General features: G+C 40.1%; 1 protein-coding gene across 1 annotated transcript in view; it reads left to right on the top strand.

Annotated features, from left to right (window-relative positions):
- WDFY2 (WD repeat and FYVE domain containing 2) overlaps window positions 1-24,031 on the top strand; it is a 543,829-nt gene that overhangs the window by 328,426 nt on the left and 191,372 nt on the right. Inside the window, exon 5 of the mRNA XM_044071679.1 lies at window positions 3,492-3,642. Coding sequence (XP_043927614.1) covers window positions 3,492-3,642 — 151 coding nt within the window. The remainder of the gene's footprint in view (window positions 1-3,491; window positions 3,643-24,031) is intronic.

Genomic DNA, 24,031 nt, shown 5'->3' with positions numbered 1-24,031 from the left:
TAAGCAGGTTTGAGATGTTTCCAAAGTTGTTTTAGGCTATTTTTGTGGTTTGCCAGTTGATTGGAAGTGTGTGTGTTTTTTTTTTTATCTAAGTTCACTAGTTTTTTTTTTTTTTTTGCTTTATTTCATAGCTGTTTATATTTGATTGTTGGCATCGGATTTGTTATTGTGCCATTCATTCCATGCTTTATCTCTGTCTTGTAGAAGTTATTTGGTATTTTTTGCTAGCCAGGGAGAATGGGTAGTTTTAATTCTTTTGGTGCGGAGGGGGCTAGGCTGTTGATGGTGTTTAGAAATATATTGTTGAAGTATTCAAGGGCGTTTTCTAGTGGAAGTGTTTTAAGTGCGTTCCAGTTAGTGTATTTTAGGATTTCGTTAAACTTTTGCTGGTCAAAGTTTCTAGTATTTTTGGTAGTTTTGTGTGTGTGGGTTCTTGTAGTTTGTGGTGTGGCTCTGTATTTGAATATGGGTAGGTGGTCATTAAGAGTATTTGGTAGAGTGTGGAGAGAGTAGTTTTAATTATTTTCGTGCGGAGGGGGACTAGGCTGTCGAGGGTGTTTAGAAATATATTGTTGAAGTATTCAAGGGTGTCTTCTAGTGGTAGTGTTTTAAGTGGGTTCCAATTAGTGTGTTTTAGGATTTCGTTAAACCTTTGGTCAAAGTTTCTAATATTTTTGGTAGTTTTATATGTGTGGGTTCTTGTAGTTTGTGGTGTGGCTCTATATATGAATATGGATAGGTGGTCACTAAGACTATTTGGTAGAGTGTAGGGAGTAGAGCATTTGTCTGGATTAGAAACAAGTATTCAATCAAGAGTTGCACCTAGGGTATTGCTGTTATACACGTGGGTGGCACTGGTAATGAGCTGGGTATAACCATAGAGGCTTATGCTATTAGTAGGGGAGTCGATCACCAGATCCTGCCAGTTACCGTTGATATCTCCCATAATTATAGTCTCATTACTGATATTTTCAGATATCCAAGAGAGAATATCTTCCATAGTTTGGTTGTTTTGTCCAGGGGGTATATATAGACAAACAGTGCATAGTAGTTTTGCTTTGTTAATTTGCAGGGTTCTGATTAGAATTTCAGCATTGTTAAAAGTTGGTATTCCTTTAGGGAAAGGTGATATTGTGATGGAGTTGGGATAGGTAAATAAATAGATCAATAAAAAATGCTTACATTTATGGTCAGCATGTGCTAATGGTTCTGTTTTTGACCCCTTGGCAGCTACTACTGGTCTTGATGATAGGTCAAGTGCATTTTTGTGGACCTTCGGAATTCTGAAAATGGTCAATATGACTGGTTTTGCAACCATCACAAAGTGAAAAACATTGTAAGATAGACTTACTTGACATAACATATCAAATAAAATGGCATCTGTTGTAGAATATGCCAGAAATACTTCGTCTAGATACATTTCTGTATATATTTGTGTAATATAAAATGTCCATTTTACCACTATAAGAAAATTGATCCATAATGGTAACCCCACCCCCTTTACCAGATGTTATCACCCTTACTGAGTTTTCACTTTTCAAAATAGTCAAAGCTGTTTGCTACCCTACAGTTAAATTATCATTCTACTTGTGTGACTTAAATAGCAAGTTCCTGATCTGCCCTTCACACATGCGTTCAAATGTAAGAGTCTCAGGATGGGAGAGTGGAATAAAGATACTCTTCCTACTTAACCCCACTTCTTGCATGTCACTTTTTTTATCATTAAAAATATTTTTAAGTTTAACTAACTTGTATAGAATTTTAATTGCAAAAGCAAAGATGCAGTGTCACTTTTAAATCGTGGGGCAAATGTGCAATCTTTTAATAATGGGGATCGAATATCATTGTTGATTTCAGTATTGCTGTAGTCGTAAATTTTAAAGTGAGGCAGTCTGATTTGCTTTGAGCATCCTCTAAGCCATTAGAGTTAAACATTAGTAATTCTTTCTGCCTTTTCTCCTTGTGTTTCTCTTCGCTGGTCATCATGGACTGGATTTCTGGTGAACTGCTAGTCAGTTGCTGTTGTGGTTTTCATTGTTGTCTCCATGGTGGACTGTGCTTGTGGATTCTAAAAAAAAAAAAAAAAACTTCCTCTTGGGTGTTAAGGATTTGGGGCACAATAAAATCAGGGCAGTAATTATTCCATTTAATGAAATGACCCCAAGAATTACTAACGTTATATATGTGACTGTTGGATTTATATATTTTAATTGGAATTAAAAGACATGTTGGGAAACAAACCCAATACAGTATACAGTAGAGGTAAAAATATTACATTTTTTAAAGAATGGCAACGGTCACAATTTAGGTTCCTCTATTTCAAGAATGGGGAAATGTGGTTGTAAATATTCTAAATATATCAATGATGGGCCCCATGTGACTGTTGAGGGATATAAAGGATCTTAAGATGTCCAGGAAAATGTAATTGTAATACAGTAGAAGTGGTATATTTGGTGACCTGTACGTCATGTGAGGCTTTCTATGCAGGTAAAACCTCAGAGGCTAAACGATAGAAGGTATGAAAACATACAATATTAGGAAAAAGAGGGAAAATACATTTACTAGACACTCCCTGGTTTGTAGGGAATATAAAAGGTTCATTTTCTTTATAACGGATAGAGTGACTATACAGTACAGAGGTAGCGACTATAAAAACATGTTAGAATCAAAGGAACTTTTATGACCATCATTAAGCCAGGAATTAACGATAACATTTCTATTGCTAGTATTCTTAAAATGAAGCAAATATGTTGTAAAATCCTACTTAACATATTACAAGATATGTATTTCACAGTGTTTTAAATTCATGGTCACAAGAGATTCATTTTTTAATTTTTTGTTTATAGTTTTAAATAATGGTTTGTGAATTTTAAATTGACAAGTAAATGTATTTAAGGAAGAGATGTCACAATGTATTTTACTCTCAGGAAATCCCTGGAAGTACAGGGAAGAAAGCTGTAAGTCTTTTTTATTTTATTTTGTGAATGCAATAAATGTATTTTACGACATTTTGATCAACTGAATCTTATTTTTAAGTTGACATCACGTTAGTGACGTTACAGTATTGCCTAGTAATTCCTTCATACTCTGAATTTGCTAACAGGCTTTGCTTTTTAATTGTCACACCTGAGTGGATATTATTCTCTTGAGCTTAAAGCTTTTGATTATTAAAAAAAGGCTGTACACAACTGAGTTAAAATAAGTGTATTTATTTGTTCTGTGGCTAAGTGCCATATTCTACCCACTGTCCTTTCAAAGGTGATACTTGTCACCCAGTGGGCTTACAGTAGCCAGTCAAGATAAATAATGTAAAGAGAAATTGTAAAATACAAAGAAAATATATATTGATAGAGCAACATGACAACTGTGTCATATATTATGATAACCAGTACAACTTTGTATATGACAGGTGAAAAGAGCGGATTGATAGCATTTTTTTTCTCTGAGAAGTAATGATCTTGTTAACCTTTACTATCCTGTTATTTCTGCAGCTCACCAAAACAGAGTGACCATGGTTCTCTTCATCTTAGAAATGGAATGGGTGTTGAGTACGGGTCAAGACAAAGCATTCACCTGGCATTGCTCAGAAAGTGGACAGCGGCTAGGCACTTACCGGCTGAATGCTTCAGCTTCTTGTCTGCAGTATCCTTTGTAATTAAGAGTGGTAATTTCAGTGTTTCCAATTTTCTAGTTCATCTCCAGCTAGCTTTTATGCCATGAGGTGAGTGTACACCCACCTGTGGAAATTTTATATTATGACCTGTAATTTTTATAGTACTCCTTAATGAAAGAGTACATTTCTTAGTCTTTTAATAACTCTTCACTTTACTAACGATCTGTAATGTTAATAGTTTGTATTAGGACAACTGCTTAACCTGCAGCTGAAGATGTGAAAATCTTTTTGTTCTGTCAGAGGTAAAAATAAATGTATTTAAATGTACAGATTGTAAATAGGATAATTAATATTTAAAAACAGAAGTGAGGGATAGTTGTGTTTAAATATTGACTGTATAGATTTTTACTTTGTCTTTTTGCATCTGGAGCATTTCTCTCCGGGCCTCCGTTGAAAACAGGCTCTGTGGAACCTAGTCGGACATTCCCGGTCAACAAATGATAAATAAATAAAAAAATAAAAATAAATTTATGTTCTCTTATAAAGGCTTCATTCATATCAGGTAAAACGTGATCACTAAACAAAATATAGCAGTGATTTTTGTCAAGCTTCTAAAGAGAGAGCAAGTACTGTTGAGTTTTTAAAAAAAATGCAAGCTGATTTTAAAACTTGGATGAGCAAACAAACTTAACTGTACCTTTAATAGAAACAACAATAATGTAAGTACAAAATGTTATAAAGGAGGGATTACATAAACAGATCCATGCTGTTTCAGAAAATGTGGTCAGAGCGAACAGAAAGGTAAGAAAAAATGTAGTGGAGATGAGCAGCATTAAGATGCATCAGAGGACCCCAAGAGGGAAATGAAGGGCAAGAGTATGGAGAAATGTTGGAAGCAGCATGATGGGCACTGCCATCACATCTGACCACTGCTCTGATTATAAGATTTGGGACTGTGCAGTTGTTATGCAGTTAAAAGTAAGTTGTTCTGTTAAACCATACTTCATAATGATGTTCACCATTCCTACTGCTGCAGTAGCTTTTAGGCTATGTGGGTTATATCCTGCCCAAGATGCAAAAACCAGCCAGCTTCAAAAAGCTCTGGCTTCCTCCCAGATAATTGACTGCTGATTGGCCAACCTTAAGAAGGGAGATTAGCAGAGTGAATTTTTTCTCAGAACTTTCTTGCTGACTTGAAGAGAAGCAGCTCTGAGGCTTCACAGGAGCAGCAGTCAGCTATGAGCTTTGTTTCTGGCAGATAGGTCCCCACAGGAGAAACCTTCCATGCAGAAACTGTTGCCTTTTAAGAAAATCCTATTTTATTTATTTATTTTTTTTTTACTAAAGTAGTATTTCTTATTTAAGAAAACAGCATTTTTTCACAATCTCTAATGTTTCCTGTCAAGGACCACTATCTTTAGTTTTTGAATTTTACTATCTAGGAGCTATTTTTGTGGAAAAATATGTATTGCTTGTATAAATTTTGAATTTTATGACTAAGATTTGTCAGGGAAGATTTTAGTAATGGGTAGAATATTGAGGTGGGCATGTAGTGCTTCCATATACTTTGATATATTACCTGCCATTTTTTTGTCAGTGTGCTTCTAAATTAAAAACAAAAACTATTCTGAAAAGGAATTTTGTGCACTGGTTTTGCATTTACTAGTGAAGGGGCTGGGTAAGGTAGTGTAAATGAGCTGCTTGTAAAGACTTTGTGCTTACCTACCTTCCAACTGACTTGTTCCAGCAATGCTTATTGGCTTTGACACCTCCTCCTTGTCTGCAGCATGGATAATTACTCCATTTCTTCTGGTTCTTTTCCTCCTGTAACTAGAAAGAAAAAACAACTTGTCAAAGAGCCCTTGCTGATGTAGAGGGCACGATTTACATGTTGAATCTTTAGTGGCCATTTGTTCCTCAGACCACTCACTCACCACTCCCGACTTCCTTTGATGTAGTCCTTTCAGCCACAATGAACTGGGAGTCAGCCATGTCCTAATTTGGCTTGTTCCAGTGTCCAGCCTGGGCATGGGAGAACCATCCTTTCTAGGTCAAGAGGACACTCCAGGAGATTCTTCTCTGGGTAACCAAGAGAAGAGACCGCTAGATTGGGCTGACATTTCAACTCCAAGCTAGCCATAATCATTTGTTGTACCTTTAAACTAAAAACAAAAGCTTAAACATTGTTCTTCTGAAGAAATGGTGTCTGTCTGAACAGATTATTTTCTTACTTAGCCAGTTATTTGTTGCAGACTGAAAACCCTGGTGCTCAGAAGCCTTTGCCTGGGGCCAGCATTAATAACGAAATTCCTGAGGACATTGAATCCGATGTTCCTGATATTGATAGAGATAGGGCTTCCTCAACAGATTTTCAAGCAAAAGACAAAGATTCAGAGGATGCTTGTATCTTGCATCTTTCTGTGGAGGAGTTTTCCTTCAAATGGACCATTGTCAAGATAAATTAGTTGTTTTTATGGGAGCAAATCCAAGTTCCCCCTGAACTGAGGAGATATGATGTGTTACAAATAGAATGTGTCTCATTCTGCACCCATTCTCCCATTCTGTCAGCATTGGAGGATGTGTTAAATGTAGCCTGCGATAATCCTGATACAACAGTCAGTCTCTATGAAGGCAGACAAACTATATGAATTGCCTCAGACTAATGCATTTCTTTTCTGTCAGCTCAGATGTGATCCACCAACTGTTTGTTTACTTGCCAGCTTGCAACAAATTGCTCTTTAACTTCAATCCATCTCCTTGGGACAAAGAAGGCAAGGTATTGAGTCACTTGGGAAAGAGAATGTTTGTTTTCTTCTTCCACTTTAGCTTTCATAATTCTTAATTGTGAGACCTACATGTGAAAGTTTATGCTAAGTTATATGGGCAGTCTGAGAGATTTTACTGCCACTCTTCTTGCAGAAGGTAGCTCCTTTCTAAATCTTATTGTTTCTACTCTTTTCTGAGGTATCTAAACATGTTTTGAAGCATGTGCATGATTGTGCAAATACTGTTTCAAGGACCACTGCTACTGCTGTAGTTTTGAGGAGATGCGCCTGGTTATGTAAACAAAAGTTTGCTGATGAGGTAGAGTCTGAAATTTTACAGTTTACCTTAGACAAAGAGGAATTATGTGACACGTCTGCTACCCAGGTTCAGTTTGGTTAAAGAAGGCAATTAATGCAAAGAGTGCTTAAGATTTTCAGGTTCCTCAGTATAAATCTTTCAAGTCCCTCTCTACTTTTTAAAAGCAAAGCAAATAATCTATGCCATATTTTAGCAAACAGAACAAAAGAGATGGCTAGAGGGGAATAGTAATAGGAAGCAGGGGCTGTTTCAGGAAAAAGGGACAGTTTTATAGTTCAGGATGACTATGCCAGGATTCTTCACCCTTCCCTTAACCTGTGGCCCACAACTCTACAAATCTGTCCCCAAAACTGCCTGTCAACATTCCCCTTTGACTACAGATTTTTTTCAGATTATTGGGTGCTAAACATCATTCAGGAGAGTTGCAGTTGGCAGTGGATGCAAATACCTATTTTCAGGGGAATATCTCCACACCCTCTGAACCAAACAGAATTACTTCTCACCTGCTGCAGCATTTACACTCTAGGAGCCATGGATGCCTTTAATTCAAATAGCCTAAGGCTTCTATTCTAGAATGCCTTTGGTGTAGAAAGGCAAGCCTTCTTGGAGACTAGTACTAGATCTTTCCTTTTTAAACCTGATTGTGATAGCACCAAAGTTCAAAATGCTGACCCATCTGAGTCTGTTACCCTTCATTTCTCCACTGAGTCTTACGTTAACATTTGACCAAAAAGAAGCTTATCATATTCCCATACCTATAGGCTTCAGGACATTTCTTTCAAATTCTCTGTCTCTGGGTCACATTAACAGTTCTGTGCATTCCGCTTTGGGTTATCTACAGATCCAAGGGTGTTTACAAAATGCCCAGCCCCAGGCATAGCTCATTGCAAACTGAATGGCATTTCTCATATTCCTAGATGACTTTCTGATCTGTGCATTGTCTTATTCCAGATGTCAGGAGTCCTTAACTTGGGTTATGTCTCTACTGAACAGTCTGGGATTCCAGATTATTTTATTTACCAGGAAATTCCAATTGGACACAGGTCCTTTTTCAGTGAAGGCACGGGGAGAAAAGCTCCACAGAACAATAAATGAGCAGTAGAGTACATGAAGAACAACTGAATATACATACAATAGCAAATAATACATACTGCAGCAAACATTAGCTATACATACAACATGAAACATAGTAATGAATAGATATACCAATATCTAGCTAGAGGCTAGGAATAAAGGTAGGATGTATATACAGATAGTGCTAAGCGCAAACGGATACTGTTCTAAACTCATATACTTAAATCTTCTATACAAATGTCGCACTAAAGTCAAGCGGATACAAAGCAGAAGCTCCACATGAAGGTGGAACAAACTAGAAGGGCTACCTGGATGGAAGGGGAAGATAGAGGAGTAAGAGACTACACTGAGTGAGTAGTATATGTGGTAGTGAGAGGAAGCTAGGTGCAAGCCAGCTGGATATGTATTTGGAGTTGAGATGAAGTGAGGTAGTTAAGCATGTTATAACAGGTCTGAGAGACTGTGTGAGGAGGGAAGGGGAGGGTAAAGGGTGAGCCAGAGCTTGCAGAGGAAGGACTGCAATGATCAGACGGTGTGAAGCAGGGTGGCTAGCGGAGAGGAGAGAAAGGGGAGGTAAAAGGACGGTTACTGGTCAGGATTGGTGAATGGGCATAACCAGAGACTTTTTATGTGAGTTTTAGTGTAGGCTTGAAGTGATTGCAAGAAGGTAGTGTAGTTTCAGAGGGGAGGAGATTGTTCCATAATTTGGATATGATGCAGGAGAGTAGTGCTTCTCCCGCTGAGTTCTTGGGTTTGGTCACTAGAAGTAGGTCATTGTTGAAGAGTGAGAGTAGTAGGGGACCAAGGGATGGAGCCTTGGGGAACACCGAGTGTTACGGGAAGTCAATAAATTAGAAAAATGTACAAAACTCCTCGACTCCTTCACACCGAATTGTGTTTCGAGGTTGCCTGTCAGCAAAATGTCTTTCTTACACAGGAAAAGGTGCATTTTATCTGGAACCTTTCCTGAACTACTCCAGTCAGTCTCAGATTTATGCAAGCAAATTTCTCAGGAGCCTAGGGTTCATGGCTTCTGTGATTCTCATGATTTTTCTAGCCAGATTACACGAGAAAGATTCAGTGGTTTGTATATATATAACAAAGCACACAAGACACAGCATTTGCATTCTCTGGAATGTCATATCCCAGTTTTGGCTTTGTGAAAAAGGAACCCCATTGGTGGAGACATCAAATACAACTGAACCCATGTCTCCCCTTCGTTCCTGTGCCCACAAGCCAATTTCTCACCACAGATGCCTCATATTTTACTTAGGGATCACTTTTCAAGGGGGTAAAGGCGCAAAGCCTGTGGAAGTCTTCTACTAGACCAAAGTACATAAATGTCAAACACATGTTGGCTGTGATCCATACTTTGAAATTTCATCATCGTCTCTGGTCCATGGATCCTGTACAGGTGATAATAGACAATACCTGATACTTAAGCAAGCAAAGGGGTACCAGACCTTATTCTCTATGCAGGCTGGTCTTGATAGCTTGGTAGGTTTATGACATTCCTTAATTCTACAAGTATTTTACATTACATCAGAGCAAAATGTAGTGGCAGGGAAGCTGAGCAGGACTAGGACAGACCCTAATAAATGGAAATTAAATGAGGGCGCCTTCCAGGGATTGGTCTCATTGTGGAGAACAGCTGAAATAGATCTGTTTGCCTCCTTTCAAAACAAACTAAGCAAGTCCTGCACCAGGGTTCCTGGTAAGCAAGCCTGGAAAACAGATGCTTTTCAATTCCCATGGATGGGAATATTCCTTTGTGCATTGCACCCTTTCCACAGATATCCAGAGTAATTGTTGACTGGGAAAGGTCGACTGGGCAAAAGCCAGTTTTTCAGAAGAAGCCTGGGGCGCGAAGAGCACCTACACTACTACAAAGTTCAGTTACATGTACAAAATGAATGATTCATGTACATAAACATGTTTACATGCTTAATTTACTGTCCACTAGTAATTGTGGTGACTCCCTTTTGGCTCAAGCAGCATTAATTCTCCCTTCTTATCTAATTGGCTAAGGGCAGTTACTACAAGCTTCCGCATAGACTGGACCTACTTAGATCACAAGACAGGGGAAGTTTGATGCACCCCATTCTCAAGCAACTTCAGTTAACTACCTGGATGATTCAGATTTTGATACATTTTAGGTACTTATTTCTTGAAGACGTATTTATAGTAGCTGCTAAAGGAGGCAAGAAAACCTGCTTCTAGACAATTATAGATTGGCAAATGGAAGAGGCTTTCTAGTTCTAAAAAAAAAGACTCTCAATGAGAAACTGGTGTAAAAAGTACAAAATCAACAGCAAACACCAGAGCAGAGTGGGGAGTTAAAACTAAATAAATTTATTTTTAGCGTACTTCTTAAAACCACAGCTTTTATCTAGTATAACCACTGGACTTATTCAGAAAACAAAGGACAATCAAATGCATTTATTTTATATGCTAAAACAGTCACATAGCATTGTTGCAGGATAAAAAATATAATTTACTAAAAAATATTTTCAAGTCCATTATCATATATCCAGTAAAAAATCTTAAAAATATATGAAAAAAGAGCAATTACCTATAGTATTTTAATCTTCTATTTTTAAATACATTTAATATTAATAATCCTTTTTAAACCAGGGCTCTTGACTGCCATTGTGTTTCTTTAGTTTTTGACCAGCTCCTGTAGTCTTCCCCACATATCCAAATGTAAACAATCAAGAACAAAAAATAAAAACATCTTCCAGTTGGAACAACTAACTGTATGCGTATACAAAGTATTCCTTAAATCTTTACTTTGCATCGCATAAACATGTTCCCTAATCCTTTTTATTCAGTGTTCTTGTCAAACTTATATAAAAGGCAAGACAACAAAAGCAGTGAGCTGCATCCATAACCCCTCTTAAATTTCAGTTATACCTTCTATTTGCTCCAGTGAAGGTACTTAAATGTTCAGAAATGTTGGGTTCTTCTATAATAAACTGATGGGTACTACTGTTCCTGCACTTAAAAGAACCATTTCTTTAGATTTCTCAGGTAAAACAACTAAAGTATTGAAATGCTGTCTTTATTTTCGTGTTACAAAGTAAAGATTTAAGGAATGCTTTGTATAAGCATACAGTTATTGTTCCAACTGGAACACTTTTTTTATTTTTTTGTTCTTGCTTACCTTTGTGTATGCAGGGAGGAGACTACAGAATTCAGAAACTAAAGAAACACGATGTCAATTAAGATTAAGGGTGAACAAGAGCCCTGATTTAAATGGGACTAAAGTGTATCTAAAAACAAAAAAAATAAGAGGTTAAAACACTAATTTTTCATTTATTAATAATTGTTACATAAGATGATGGACTAGAAATGATTTTTAGTAAGTGATACATATTTTTATTTGACAATATCGTGTTTGTTTAGCATATAAAACAAATGTATTTTCTGTTTATTTTCTGAAGTCCAGTGTTGGTATTAGATGAAACACTGTTTTAAAAGTATCCTAAAAATAAATTATGTAGTTTTAATACTCCGCTCTGCTCTGATATTTTCTGTTGATTTTGCTTGAGGTTTTCTAGTTGGTGTCTAGACAATAACCAGTGTCCCATCAGGGATTTTGTACCACTAGTGCAGAAATTTGTTTGTGTTACTATCCTCTGGTCTTGCTTCTTGCTAATATAAAAGTTCATCTTATGAACATATCAGCATGTCTGCTCCTCTTTCTTCTCCATTTCTGGTAAAACAGTTTCTGAAAGGAATTTTACATCTGAGACCTCTTTTTAAGCATGTTGCTCCACCTTGGGAACGTAACTTTGGACTGGAAAAGTTAACTCTACCCTTGGCACCAAAAGCAGCTTATTAACAATCCAAATCCTATGTTAACTCTACCCTTGGCACCAAAAGCAGCTTATTAACAATGCAAATCCTATGTTAACTCTACCCTTGGCACCAAAAGCAGCTTATTAACAATCCAAATCCTATGTTAACTCTACCCTTGGCACCAAAAGCAGCTTATTAACAATCCAAATCCTATGTTAACTCTACCCTTGGCACCAAAAGCAGCTTATTAACAATGCAAATCCTATGTTAACTCTACCCTTGGCACCAAAAGCAGCTTATTAACAATCCAAATCCTATGTTAATTCTACCCTTGGCACCAAAAGCAGCTTATTAACAATCCAAATCCTATGTTAACTCTACCCTTGGCACCAAAAGCAGCTTATTAACAATCCAAATCCTATGTTAACTCTACCCTTGGCACCAAAAGCAGCTTATTAACAATGCAAATCCTATGTTAACTCTACCCTTGGCACCAAAAGCAGCTTATTAACAATGCAAATCCTATGTTAACTCTACCCTTGGCACCAAAAGCAGCTTATTAACAATCCAAATCCTATGTTAATTCTACCCTTGGCACCAAAAGCAATTTGTTAACAATCCAGAGCCTCAGTCATCTATGATAACCAAGCAGGACTTGCCTTGTGTCATATTTTCTGAACTGTGAGACGTATGAAACTGTTAAATGTCTGGCTTTATTGAATGACTGTAACATTCCATGAGTTACAAGGGACAGGGCAGGCATAAGATGCAAAATTAGGAGGTTTCTGTAAAGCCGGGGACAATTGCAAGAGATATTGTGGGGCCTCTGAGTACCCCAAGTTCCACAGAGAATAAGTATATCCTAGTGGTAGTAGATTATGCTACCAGATATCCTGAGATGGTGGCTCTGTCCTCCATCAAGGCCGAGAAGGTGGTAAATGCTTTGCTAGAGGTTTCCAGCAGGGAAGGTGTCCCAAGAAAAATACTGACTGACAAAGTTGCCAATTTCATGTCAGACCTGCTGGCTTGTCTGTGGGATGAAGCACACAAAAACTACTCCCTACCACCCCAGACTAATGGTCTTGTGGAGAGGTTAAACTCTGTGATAAAGATCATGCTACAGGCTTTTGCAAACCAGTTTAAGAGAGAGTGGGACAAATGTTTGCCCCATCTGTTTGCTTATAGAGAGGTGCCCCAGGAATCCACAGGTTTTTCGCCCTTAGAGTTGCTGTATGGGCATAAAGTGAGGGGGCCTTTAGATATTATTTGTGATGAGTGGGAGGGTGAGTATGAATCCCACAAGGAGTCTGCTGTGGCACATGTCCTAAACCTCAGGACAAGGCTCAGGGAACTCTTGGGCATGGCCCAGGAGAACCTGGAAGGAGCCCAACAGCAGCAAAAGGTCTGGTATGACAGGATTGCTTGAGCCAGAGAGTATGCTGTGGGACAGCAAGTGATGGTCCTCATTCCTGTAAGACACAATAAACTGCAGACAGCTTGGGAGGGACTCTTTAAGATGGTAAGGAAGGTTAGTGATGTTAACTACATGGTAGATCTGCTAGGCAGGTGGCAGGGGCACAAATTGTACCACGTTAACATGATGAAGCCTTACCATGATAGAGAAGCCCTTGTGCTGAGTTTTTGGAGTGGGTGGCAGGAGGAGTCTGAGGAGTGGGGATCTGGTGATTGATCTCAGTGAGGCTCAGACTGACACCTCAATGGAAGGGGTAGCAGTGTCCCAGCAGCTATCGCCTACCCAGGTGTTTCAGCAGTTTGGAGACATGTTCACAGGGAAACTAGGGTGCATCCACCATGTGGATGCAGGGCCCCAAAGACCTATAAAGCAGAAACCATACAGGATGCCTGAGCAAGTCAGACAGACTCTGAGGGAGGAGATACAGGCAATATTTTAACTGGGAGTAATCCTGGGCCTCCCTAGTGGTGCTGATACCAAAAAAGGATGGTGGCTCCAGGTCCTGTGTGGGCTACAGGAAACTAAAGAGTCACACAGAGTCAGATGCTTCCCCCATGCCTAGGACAGAAAAAAGCCCTACAGTTGCTGGGTGGGGCTAAGTATTGGACCACTGTTGATCTTACCAAGGGCTACTGGTAGGTGCCCTTGACCCAACACTAGAGAGAGGTCAGCCTTTGCGACTCCTTTTGGCTTGTTTGTATGAGTTCATGAAGATGCCCTTTGGGATGAAAAATGCCCCAGCGACTTTCAGAGGCTGGTAGAGCATATCCTAGCAAGAGGTTATGCCCTTGCTTACCTGGATGATATTGCCATCTACAGCCATTCCTGGCAAGACCATCTTCAGCATGTCAGGGAAGTGCTGGGCAGACTGCAGAGGGCAGGGTTGGCCATTAAACCCAGTAAGTGTCAGATGGGTATTGCAGTGGTCTCCTACCTGGGACATAGAGTGGGGAGTGGTAAGATCAGGCCAGAACCTGCCAAATTGGAAGCCATTAAGGTATGGCCTGCCCCTATTACCAAAACGTAGGTGAGGGCATTCTTAGAGACAACAAGGTATTATAGGAAGTTTGTTCCCAGTTATAGTGTCATAGCTGCTCCCCTCACAGACATGACAGGGAAAAACAGGCCAGATAAGATAGTGTGGACCCCAGCATGTGAGCAGGCATTCTAGAAACTTAAAGGAGCTTTGGGAGGGACCCCCTGTGTTAGTCAGTCCAGATTACAGCAAAGATTCGTTGTGCAGGTAGATGCTTTAAACCATGAGTTGGGGGTTGTACTTAACCAGATTGCCTCAGAGGGAGAAGAGCACCCAGTGGTATATCTCAGCAGTAGACTCCAACCCATGGAGGAATGTTATTCAGTTGTAGAAAAGGAATGCCTAGCCATAGTATGGGCACTACAGAAGCTTCAGCCTTATCTGTATGAAAGGAAATTCACCGTAGTTACAGACCACAATCCCTTAACGTGACTAGTTAAAGCCAGCCAGTAAAATGCCAAGTTGTTAAGGTGGAGCTTAGGATTGGAGGCATATGACATTGACAGTACAGCACTGTAGTGGGATCAGCAATGCCAATGCAGATGGACTCTGAAGACAGGGAATAGGGTAATGTATATTCTTAGATAGGCTTATTTCTCTCAAGCCATGTTTCTCAAGGGTCACTTGAAAAATTAGATTGAGTCTTCGGTGGGGGGGTGTGATGATATGGGCAGTGCCAGCATAGCCAGCTGGAATTTTGTAAAGAATAATTTGTCCTTTGAATAGCAAACTGATTTATACAAGATGCTGTGCTACACATGTATTAGAACTGTATGTCATTTGTATATATTGAGTATTTTCATGTACTTCTACTATTTATTATTAAAAGAGTACAGCGGGTTTCTCTAATGCATTCCTCAACTTCCCGGCCCTTTTCCTCCCTATTTATATTGTCCTCAGTAAAGCAACGTCAGTAAAGCGTTTACAGTTTTTTTTAATTCCCCTTACTTCTGTAATAGAAGCCTACCTTAGCATACTGTGATGCTTTCCCCTTCAAAATGATTCTCTCGCGCTTTAGTAAAGCTTGCTGGAGTCACCCAATTACTGACGTCATCAAGGCCAGGCAGTGCAGGTACTTTTTTTTTTTAACCATTTCCCTCCCCCAAAGTGGCATCACCATGGCCGTTCTGACTAAAACAATGAGAACCACCCATTCTGTGATGTCACGGCTCCCTTGTCCTTCCCCCAGCCTTTGAGTGCGCACATACAACTGTAGGAGGTAGGGAAGTTTTTTTTTAGCAATGTGTTTCCAGTACTCTGTATTTTCCTATTGGAACCTCTTGTGTGAGTCTCTTTCTGCATCAGCTTCCCTCATGGCTTTTTATTGGTGAGTGTTACATTTTTTGTATAAACACATTGTTCGACTGCAAAGAATCAGTTTCCTCATTAATGTGGCATCTGCATTTCTCCTGGCTTTTCTGCGGTTGCTGTGCTGCATAACTACACACGTGCATCCAAAAACGTTTAAAGATTGCCTGTTTGGGTCATGCTGATCATAATATTGCTGGGGATGCATGTATGCACTTTGCTGTTAAACTGCGGCCCTTTACTACTGTACTTTTTTATATTTATTTCCCTGTGCTGCGGCATTCTTTTCCTAGCTGTTCCACGTGGACTTGGTTGCCAATAGCAACCAGTTTCCTTTATTGCCCTGTAATACCTGAAGTTTTGTGCCTGTGTTTGTGTGTGCATGACTGTGTGATCACGATCTAGCTAGCCATTTTTTACACTCGCTAAGCTGTTTATTTTGTTTTTTTTATTTTACACTCAAATAAGCTTAGCGAGTGTAAAATAATGGCTTGTTGGATCGTAATCGCACAGTCACACACATACACACTCAATTTGCTGGTTTCCACCAACATTTTTTGCTGATGCCCCTCTCCTATATGCGATGTACCTCTGTCTAGCCTAGGATGTACTTGGTTCATAGCACATTTCAAACATGTCCGTTATCTGATGCATTTGTCCCAGGTCTCCGCCTCAAATTAGCACCGTTTTGGCCCTTTACTGCTGTACTTTTTTTATTTATTTGCCTTTGCTGCGGCATTCCTCTCCCAGCTGCTCCATGTGGTCTGGGTTGCCAGTAGCAACCAGTTTCCTTTATGGCCCTGAAATGTCTGACATTTTGTGTGTGTGTTTGTGTGTGCATGACTGTGATCACAAACTACCTATCCATTTTTTTACACTCGCTAAGCTGTTTTTTTTTTTTTTTCTTATTTTACACTCACTAAACAGCTTAGTGAGAGTAAAATAATGAGTTGTTGAATTGTAATTGCACGCTCACACACATACACACTCAATTTGCTGGTCTCCACCAACATTTTTGCTAATGTGCCTCTCCCATACACAATGTACCTAGTATGCAACAACCAGTAATAATAATGTGGCTTAGCTGTGTGTTGATAAAGCTGTTAGGGAAGGGATTTTGAATATGCTGACCATGCTTTGTTGCTGCATGTTTATTTGGTTGGCCATAAGGTTGATGTTGCTCTCTGCATTTGTCCTGGCTTGAGTGCCTTCTGTGTAGATCTGCAGTTCCTGCATTCGTGTGGGTTTTCTCTCAGGATTTCTGGTTCATAGCACATATCAGAGACATTCGTCTGGTGCTTTTCTCAGAGGGTATGTGCTGCAAATTGGCTCTGTTCAGTCACATTTTCCCAGTAAGCAAATATTAAATAAAAAGCCATAAACATAAAATTGCACAAATGCAACAGACATAGCAAGTCATTTGGTATGGTGAGTTTAACTTTTTGATTTGTTTGTTCCTCTCAGATGTCCACATTTTTGCAGAAAGTCCATGTTTTTTTCTCATATTATTGGTCTGCTCCTCAAAATTTGTCGTTTCCTGGATCTATGTGACAAAGATGAATTCACTAAATAATAACAGGCATTTGAATTTCAGAGTTTATATCCTTCAGAAAATGCATGGTAACACAAGACCTTTTATTTCTGCAACTTTCTAAGTTTATAACAGCAATATTTAAAATTAGTCCCTATTTTGGTGGCTTTCTCCCCCTTTATTTTTGGCTTTGTTAAGATGTTTGTGCTAAGACATTGAGAGGTATAGTTTGCAGCAATGCAAATTTGTTGATTATATGTTGATGAAGACACTGGGTGCCTTTCTTCTGAAGTCTCATAGGTAGGTACGAGGCTATTGGCCCTAGGGCCTATATAAGCCTAGCCAAAAAAATACCCTGGCTTTCGCCACCCAAGAAAATTATTTTCCTGTGCCCCTGTCGAGCAGAGCCACAGAAGTGATCCCTGGAGTGAATTTCCTATTTCCCATCCAGTCATCAAGATTTTTCTTGAAGATTTCTGTTTGACATAGGTAGTCTGTTCCAGAGTATGGGAAGTCTCTGGGACAGGAATGTATTTCTCCAGCATGTTCTGTTTATTGTGGTGACAAGGTTTAGGTCCCTAGAGCATGTAGCTCTGAGGGATTGGGATTTCTTTAAGTGGAGCATGTCCAACAGCTCTGGGTTTGACATAGCTTTGTATGTTAGGCAGAGATCGCCTCTGAGTAGGCAATATGCGACGGGAGTAAAGATGGAGATTTTTGAGATGGTATGCGTAGGGCAAATGTTTGAAGCCAGTAATCCTCTTTGTGAGGTATTTCTGTAGCATTTCCAGTTGTTGTAGATATCTTGTGAGGTACATACCAAAAGGGGCGTTGTACTCTATAATGGGTCTAATGAGTGATGAGTAGAGGGGAACAATGACCTCTTTTTGTCTGGATGAGAAACCTTTTGTGATGAGGTGAGCCACGTAGAAGGATTTCCTGACCACTGTGGCGATGTGCTTATCAAAGTAGAGACTACTGTTCACCTGTGTCCCAAGGTCTCTTATCACATTTTCGGCATTAAGTAGACTATCAGCTATGTGGTAGTTCATGGGTACAGAGTTTTTACCAAAGGAGATGACAGTACACTTTTTGGCATTGAGCTTCAGGCCATGGCTTTGACACCAGGTATCTGTCTCAGTGAGGCCCTTTTGTAATATGTCCACATCGTTAGGAGTTTCGATTATGGCTCCTAGTTTGCAGTCATCTGCAGACTTTGTTAGCCAAAGACCTTCTTTGTTAGCCTGTACTTCAGAGAAGTAGATACCAAACAGGAGAGGACCCAGGATTGAACCCTGTGGTACTCCACTTGTCCCTGGTCTGAAGTCGGATTTGAAGTCCGCTACTTTCACAGTGTGGGTTCTTTCCGTGAGCCAGTTGGCAACCCATCTTGTGACATAGGGATTTATACCTAGTTTAGTGAGCTTATCTATAATTCCAGAGTTGGGGGATGGTGTCGAAAGCCTTGGCGAGATCTAGATAAGCTGTGTGAACCACTTTACCCTCATCTGTGGCTTTGGTGACTGCTTCAAAGAAGTCAATCATGTTTAGGAGACATGATCTGCCTTTTACAAATCCAAACTGGGTAGGGTCCAGAGTTTGGGGATTACCAATGTCTTTGAGTTCCGTAATGATACGTTCCATGTCCTTGCAGACCAGGCTCATCAGGCTAATGGGGCGGTAGTTCCTGGGGTCTGTTGTGGCTCCCCCTTTGTGGAGTGGGATAACCGTTGTGGTGTACCATTCCGTGGGCACAAAGCCTGAGGAGAGGCTATGATTGAACATGGTACTTGGGTAGGGTGCCAGTTCATTCTGTAGTTCATGTGGAATGCAGACTGGGATATTGGCAGGTCCCATGGATGCTGTGTTCTTGGCTTTGGAGAGTGTGTTTTTTACCTGTGCAGCCGTGATTACAGGAATTTTGCATTCTTCCGGTATAGAGATGAGCCCGGGTGAGAGGGGGTTAAAGTTACCACTGAACCTATCTGCCAGGATGTTGGCAATATCAGTTGGTTCTGTATATTTAGTGCCATTGTGCTGTAACTCAGAGCATATCTGAGTGTTGCCATTGAGATTCCTGATATAGATATAGAATGCATTGTGGTTGTCTTTAGAGTCAGTGGCAATTTTGTTTTCGCAACTAGCTTTGGAGGATTTTATGAGGGATCTCCGCTTCTTACTGAGGTTGACCAGGGAGTTCCTCTAGTCATGAGATTTTACTCTATTTTGCAACTGTTTCTTTCTTCTCTTGTAGAGTTTGTTTATGGCAGAGGACCACCAAATTGGCTTCCTTTTTTTGGAGGATAGCATCTTGGTTCTATTAGGGATAGCATGATCCATGTAAGTGCTTATAAAGTGCATTTGTGTAGGATTCAGCAGTCGTACCTCTATTGTCTGTCTGCATGGGTGTCATGAAGTTTGCCACTTCTGGCTTAAGAAGTGTGAAGTTGGCTTTGGAGAAGTTTTTTACGGTGGTTTCCCTAATTGGGGGTGGGGATGGGATGTGGATGTCTAGGGTGATTAGCTTGTGGTCGGATCTGACCAATGAGGAATTGACCTCTGATGTGGAACACCGGTTGTCCATGTTGGTAATGACCAGGTCTAGGATATTGCTGCCCCTGGTGAGGGTGTGAATAAGTTGATCCAAGGCATTGGAATTTATGAATTCCAGAAAATGACCGAAAGAGTGGGCACATGTAGTTTTCCCAGTTAATGGTGGGGTAGTTGAAATCGCCCATTATTAGGGTGTTGGGTTGTACCCTAATACTTTCCAGTGTATCAAGAAATGAGGAGTGGGAATCCTGGGGCATGGCGGGGGGGGGTCTGTAGCAAGCTACAATTTGGATTGCAGTCTTGCCCAGAGTTAGTTGCACTTGGAAAATCTTGGATGTATTATGCTGTGCAACTAGCCTGGAGGTGTGGATATCCTTAATGAATATGGACACGCCTCCACCTTTAGTTCTTCATTCTGGGTTAGGTGGCCGAAAGGTGTGGTATGAATTATAGCCTGTTAATACAGGGGTGCTCTCTGGAGCTTTGAACCAGGTTTCTGTCACTGCACAGATGTCAGTGTTCTCAATTTTAAGGAGTGCCTCGAGTGAGTGCATTTTGAGATTTAGACTTCTAGCATTGAGTAGCATTACCCTCAGATTTTGCTTGCTTGTACCTGTTATGGTGGTGAATTTGTCATTTGATCCTTGCCTAAAAAAGGCACTATAGGGGTGGCAAGAGCTGTAGCCAGTATCCGGAATCCCAACGGCGACAGGTGCAGGCCATCTCTGGCAAAGCATCGTGGTCTGTCGATCATGTCGTCCCAGGCAGACAAATACTGGATCCCCTTAGAATGACATGAGAAGCTTAGCCAATTGTTGAAGTCAATCATTTTGTCCTTGTACTGTAGTATCATTCTGGGTGATGGCAGGATGCTACTCAGGGCTAGGGTTATACCTGCCTGGGCTACAAGATCGGAGAGCGCCTTCATATGTCTTTTCATGTAGTCCAGGGAGGTATGTCTCGGGTCATTCACACCAACATGAACAATGACAGTATCATATTTGTACGTGTTGTGGAGTGACCTGAGTGTGTGCGTTAAGTAGCACTTGACAGGCAGCTGACAGAAACTTTCTCCTTGTTTAGCCTGGTGAGTGGAACATCAGTGTGCCTGCATATAGAGTCACCTATGACTAGAGTGTTGGGTACGTTGTTATGCCTTATGGGCTGTGGTTGAGTGGCACACTGAGTTTGTGGGCTATGTGTCATTTGGGTTGTGTTGGGGGGTGGAGTTTGCTTGCGTTTCTGCTTTGGAGGTCCCAGATGCTTGGGCAGATTTTTGAGAGCTTCCACGAATGTAGGTGTGTGTGTGTGTGTGTGTGTGTGTGTGTGTGTGTGTGTGTGTGTGTGTGTGTGTGTGTGTGTGTGTGTGTGTGTGTGTGTGTGTGTTGTGTTTCTATGTGTATGTTTTGGTGGTGTAGGTTTTGAGAGAATATGTGATGAGTGTGGTGTGGTGCAAGTGTTTACCTTCTCTTGACTGTCTAGTCCAGTCTTGGGTGAAGAGAGCTTTGCTTCCAGTTTGTCTATATAAGGGCATCTCTCACAGGTTGTAGTGTTGGGTGGTAGGAGGAGAGGGTTGTCTGTGTACACGAGGCAATTGCTGCATTGACCCAAGATGCCCAGATTCATCAGGTAGACAGGAGAAATCACTGGGAGCTGACCCTTAGACATGCCTGGATAGGTGTTTATTAACTACTAAAAACTGCTTTCCTCTAGACAAGTGAGAAAAGTTGAGTGCTGTAGTAATTTGCAGCTTATTTAGTGCTTACAACAAGTTCTGAGTTCAAAGAAACAGATTTGAGTGCTGAAACTAGAAAACTGGCTAGTTCTAAGAAACAAAATTAAGCTAGAAGGTTTCCCTCCAACACAGAAAGGCTTGGGGACTCAGAAGCCTACAAAACAGTCTACACCACTTACAGGAAAGGCAGGAAAAGTGCTTAAAAAAAATTATTTTCTTTCCTAGATGCTGTCTTTGTACATAGTAGGAATGCCTGAAATCAGAATATGATCTCGCTGCACTCAGTTGAGTGAGCAAATGAGATGGGTCCAGAAGGAGTATCCAAACACAAATTTACAAGGGGGCGGTTAGTTTCAAAGTCACCAAGATTAACACCAAAAACAGAAACGGGGAGGGTGAGTGGGGAACTAACTGAAAAAATAGTCAGAACTTCCAGTTCAGTTAATATTCAATGCAACACAAATAAATCAATTAAAATGCTAAATAAAGTGCAGATAAAAGGTACTTAAATTTTCCTATACGTCCAGTTGAATACAGCTAGATCTTGGCCAGCCAAAGCTGAGGTTTTAAGCAGAAAATATTTCAAAATATACCACTTAAATAGGCAGTGACAGGATATCAATGAATGAGACTACCCCCGCCTGCAATTACTAACAGGCAGTAAAATTTCAGAGTCAGAACTTCCAGTTCAGTTAATATTCAATGCAACACAAATAAATCAATTAAAATGCTGTATTATTTGAAAAAATTGCAGATAAAAGGTAGTTAAATTCTTTTATACATCAGTTGAATACAGCTTGATGTTAGCCGGCCAAAGCTGAGGTTTTAAGCATACAGTTTAACTTTGTATTCAACTTCTACTGTGTAAGTAAGCCTTGTCATTGTGTGAATTATCCATCCATAACTGCGTGCATTATGTGAGGCTCGTGCACATATCTCTTTGTTGGTCAGTCCAGTCATTCTTTATGAAAGTTAACCAAGCCGCCAGTCAAATGATGTACAGTTATGGTTCCTCAGTGCTTTATTTGATGGCATCTGTCAGTTGATTTATTTCTTTTGCTTTTTTATTACTCTAGTGTTTTACTTCTGATTGTTTTCCTAAATTATGATATGTCAGTCATTGCTTTGTATTACTAAACTTGTTTTAACTCATTTTTATTACTGCAGTAGTATAGGCCGAAACTTAAAATTATCCACTAGGCTCAATGTACCATCCTTGTTAACAAATATAATATATTTAATTGTTTACATTCCTTCATTGGAAATGCCAGTCCATGGCATGCTCAAGGATGACATTTACATCTGTTTGTAATGCTCATCATTGTAGATGTCCCAGTACGAGTGTGGTCAGGTTGACTGCATTTTATAACTAATTTTTGGTCACCATGACATAGCACCGGATGGCCAGGTGACATGAACTTATAGTAGGAATGGGATTACATCAGAGTCAATATGTTTTTTTGTTTTTTTTTGTCTCAGTAGTGTGGTACACTATTTCATGCTGGGTGTGGAATTTTTATTATTGTATTTACCATGGGTACCCTCTTCACAAGTTCATAGGTGTGTATTAGGCTAATGGCCCTGGAGCTTTTACAAGCCTAGCCCAATTGATTACCCTGTCACTATGCCACCCCACATTACTTCCCAGTGCCTCTTTTAAGTAGAGCCACTGTAGTGATCCTTGGGGCAAATTTCTTGTTCTCATCCACTCCTCAAGATTTCTCTTGAAGAGGGCCAGTGAGGTGTTCCATTTGATGGGAAGTCTATTCCATAGCATGGACAGTTTCTGGGTTATGAACCTGTCCCTCCAGCATGTTCTGTTGATTGTGGTAATGAGGTTGAGATCTCTGGAGTATGTGGTGTGGAGGGATTTGGATTTCTTTATATGTAGCATTTCTAACAGAGCTGGGTCAGACATGTAAGTCAAGCAGAGATCGCCTCTAAGTAGGTGATATGCAACAGAGAATAGTTGGAGTTTTTTTTTTACTCTATGTAGGACAAGTGTTTAAGGCCTAGGATCATCTTTGCAAGGAACTTTTGCGGCCTCTCCATTTGTTACAGGTGTCTAGTGAGGTACATGCCAAATGGGGCATTGTACTCTATGATTGTCCTAATGAGGGAGGAGTAGAGCGAGGCAATAACCTTTTTTCCCGGTTGCAAAACCCTTAGTAATGAGATGTGCCACATAGGACTTTCTGACCACAGTGGCAATGTGGTGGTCAAGAGAGAGGTTACTGTCAACCTGTGTTCCCAGATCTCTTATACTGACTTCTGTAATCAGTGGACTACCATCGATGTGGTAAAAGTGGGCTACTATTGATGTGGTAATTCATGGGAACTGGGTTTTTTTTCCAAAGGGGATGATACATTTTTGTGAAATGAGCTTAAGGCCATGGTTCTAACACTAGTCGTTGGTCTCTGTGAGGCCTTTCTGCAGGATGTCAGCATCACTTGGGGAGATTCTTTACATAACTACAAAAGGCCTTGTGATTGTCTTTACTATCTACTGCAATTCTGTTTTCAAGCTACAGAAAGCCTTTTGGTTGTCTTTACTATTTACTGCAATTCTGTTTTCATAGCTAGCTATCAAGGATATGATGAAGAATCTAAACTTTTTGTTGAGGCTGATAAGGCAGTCTTTCCAGTCTTGGGACTTCAACCTTTTTCCGCATCACTGTTTCTTCAACCATCATAATTGCACAGTTATTGGGCAGAGTTTATCTGTAGTAACTGTTCTTGTCAGTGTATACATTGACTATTGTTTGTTTTTTTTCTTCTGTGCATCCTTAATATGTTAAAGCTGTTGTGTCGCCGGCATACTT

This window comes from Protopterus annectens, chromosome 5.part0 (genome assembly GCF_019279795.1).
Source record: "Protopterus annectens isolate FY-2018-M chromosome 5.part0, PAN1.0, whole genome shotgun sequence".
Classification (NCBI taxonomy): Eukaryota; Metazoa; Chordata; order Ceratodontiformes; family Protopteridae; genus Protopterus; species Protopterus annectens.
Note: the sequence above shows the minus strand (reverse complement) of the source record. Positions and strands in the feature narration are given on the sequence as shown.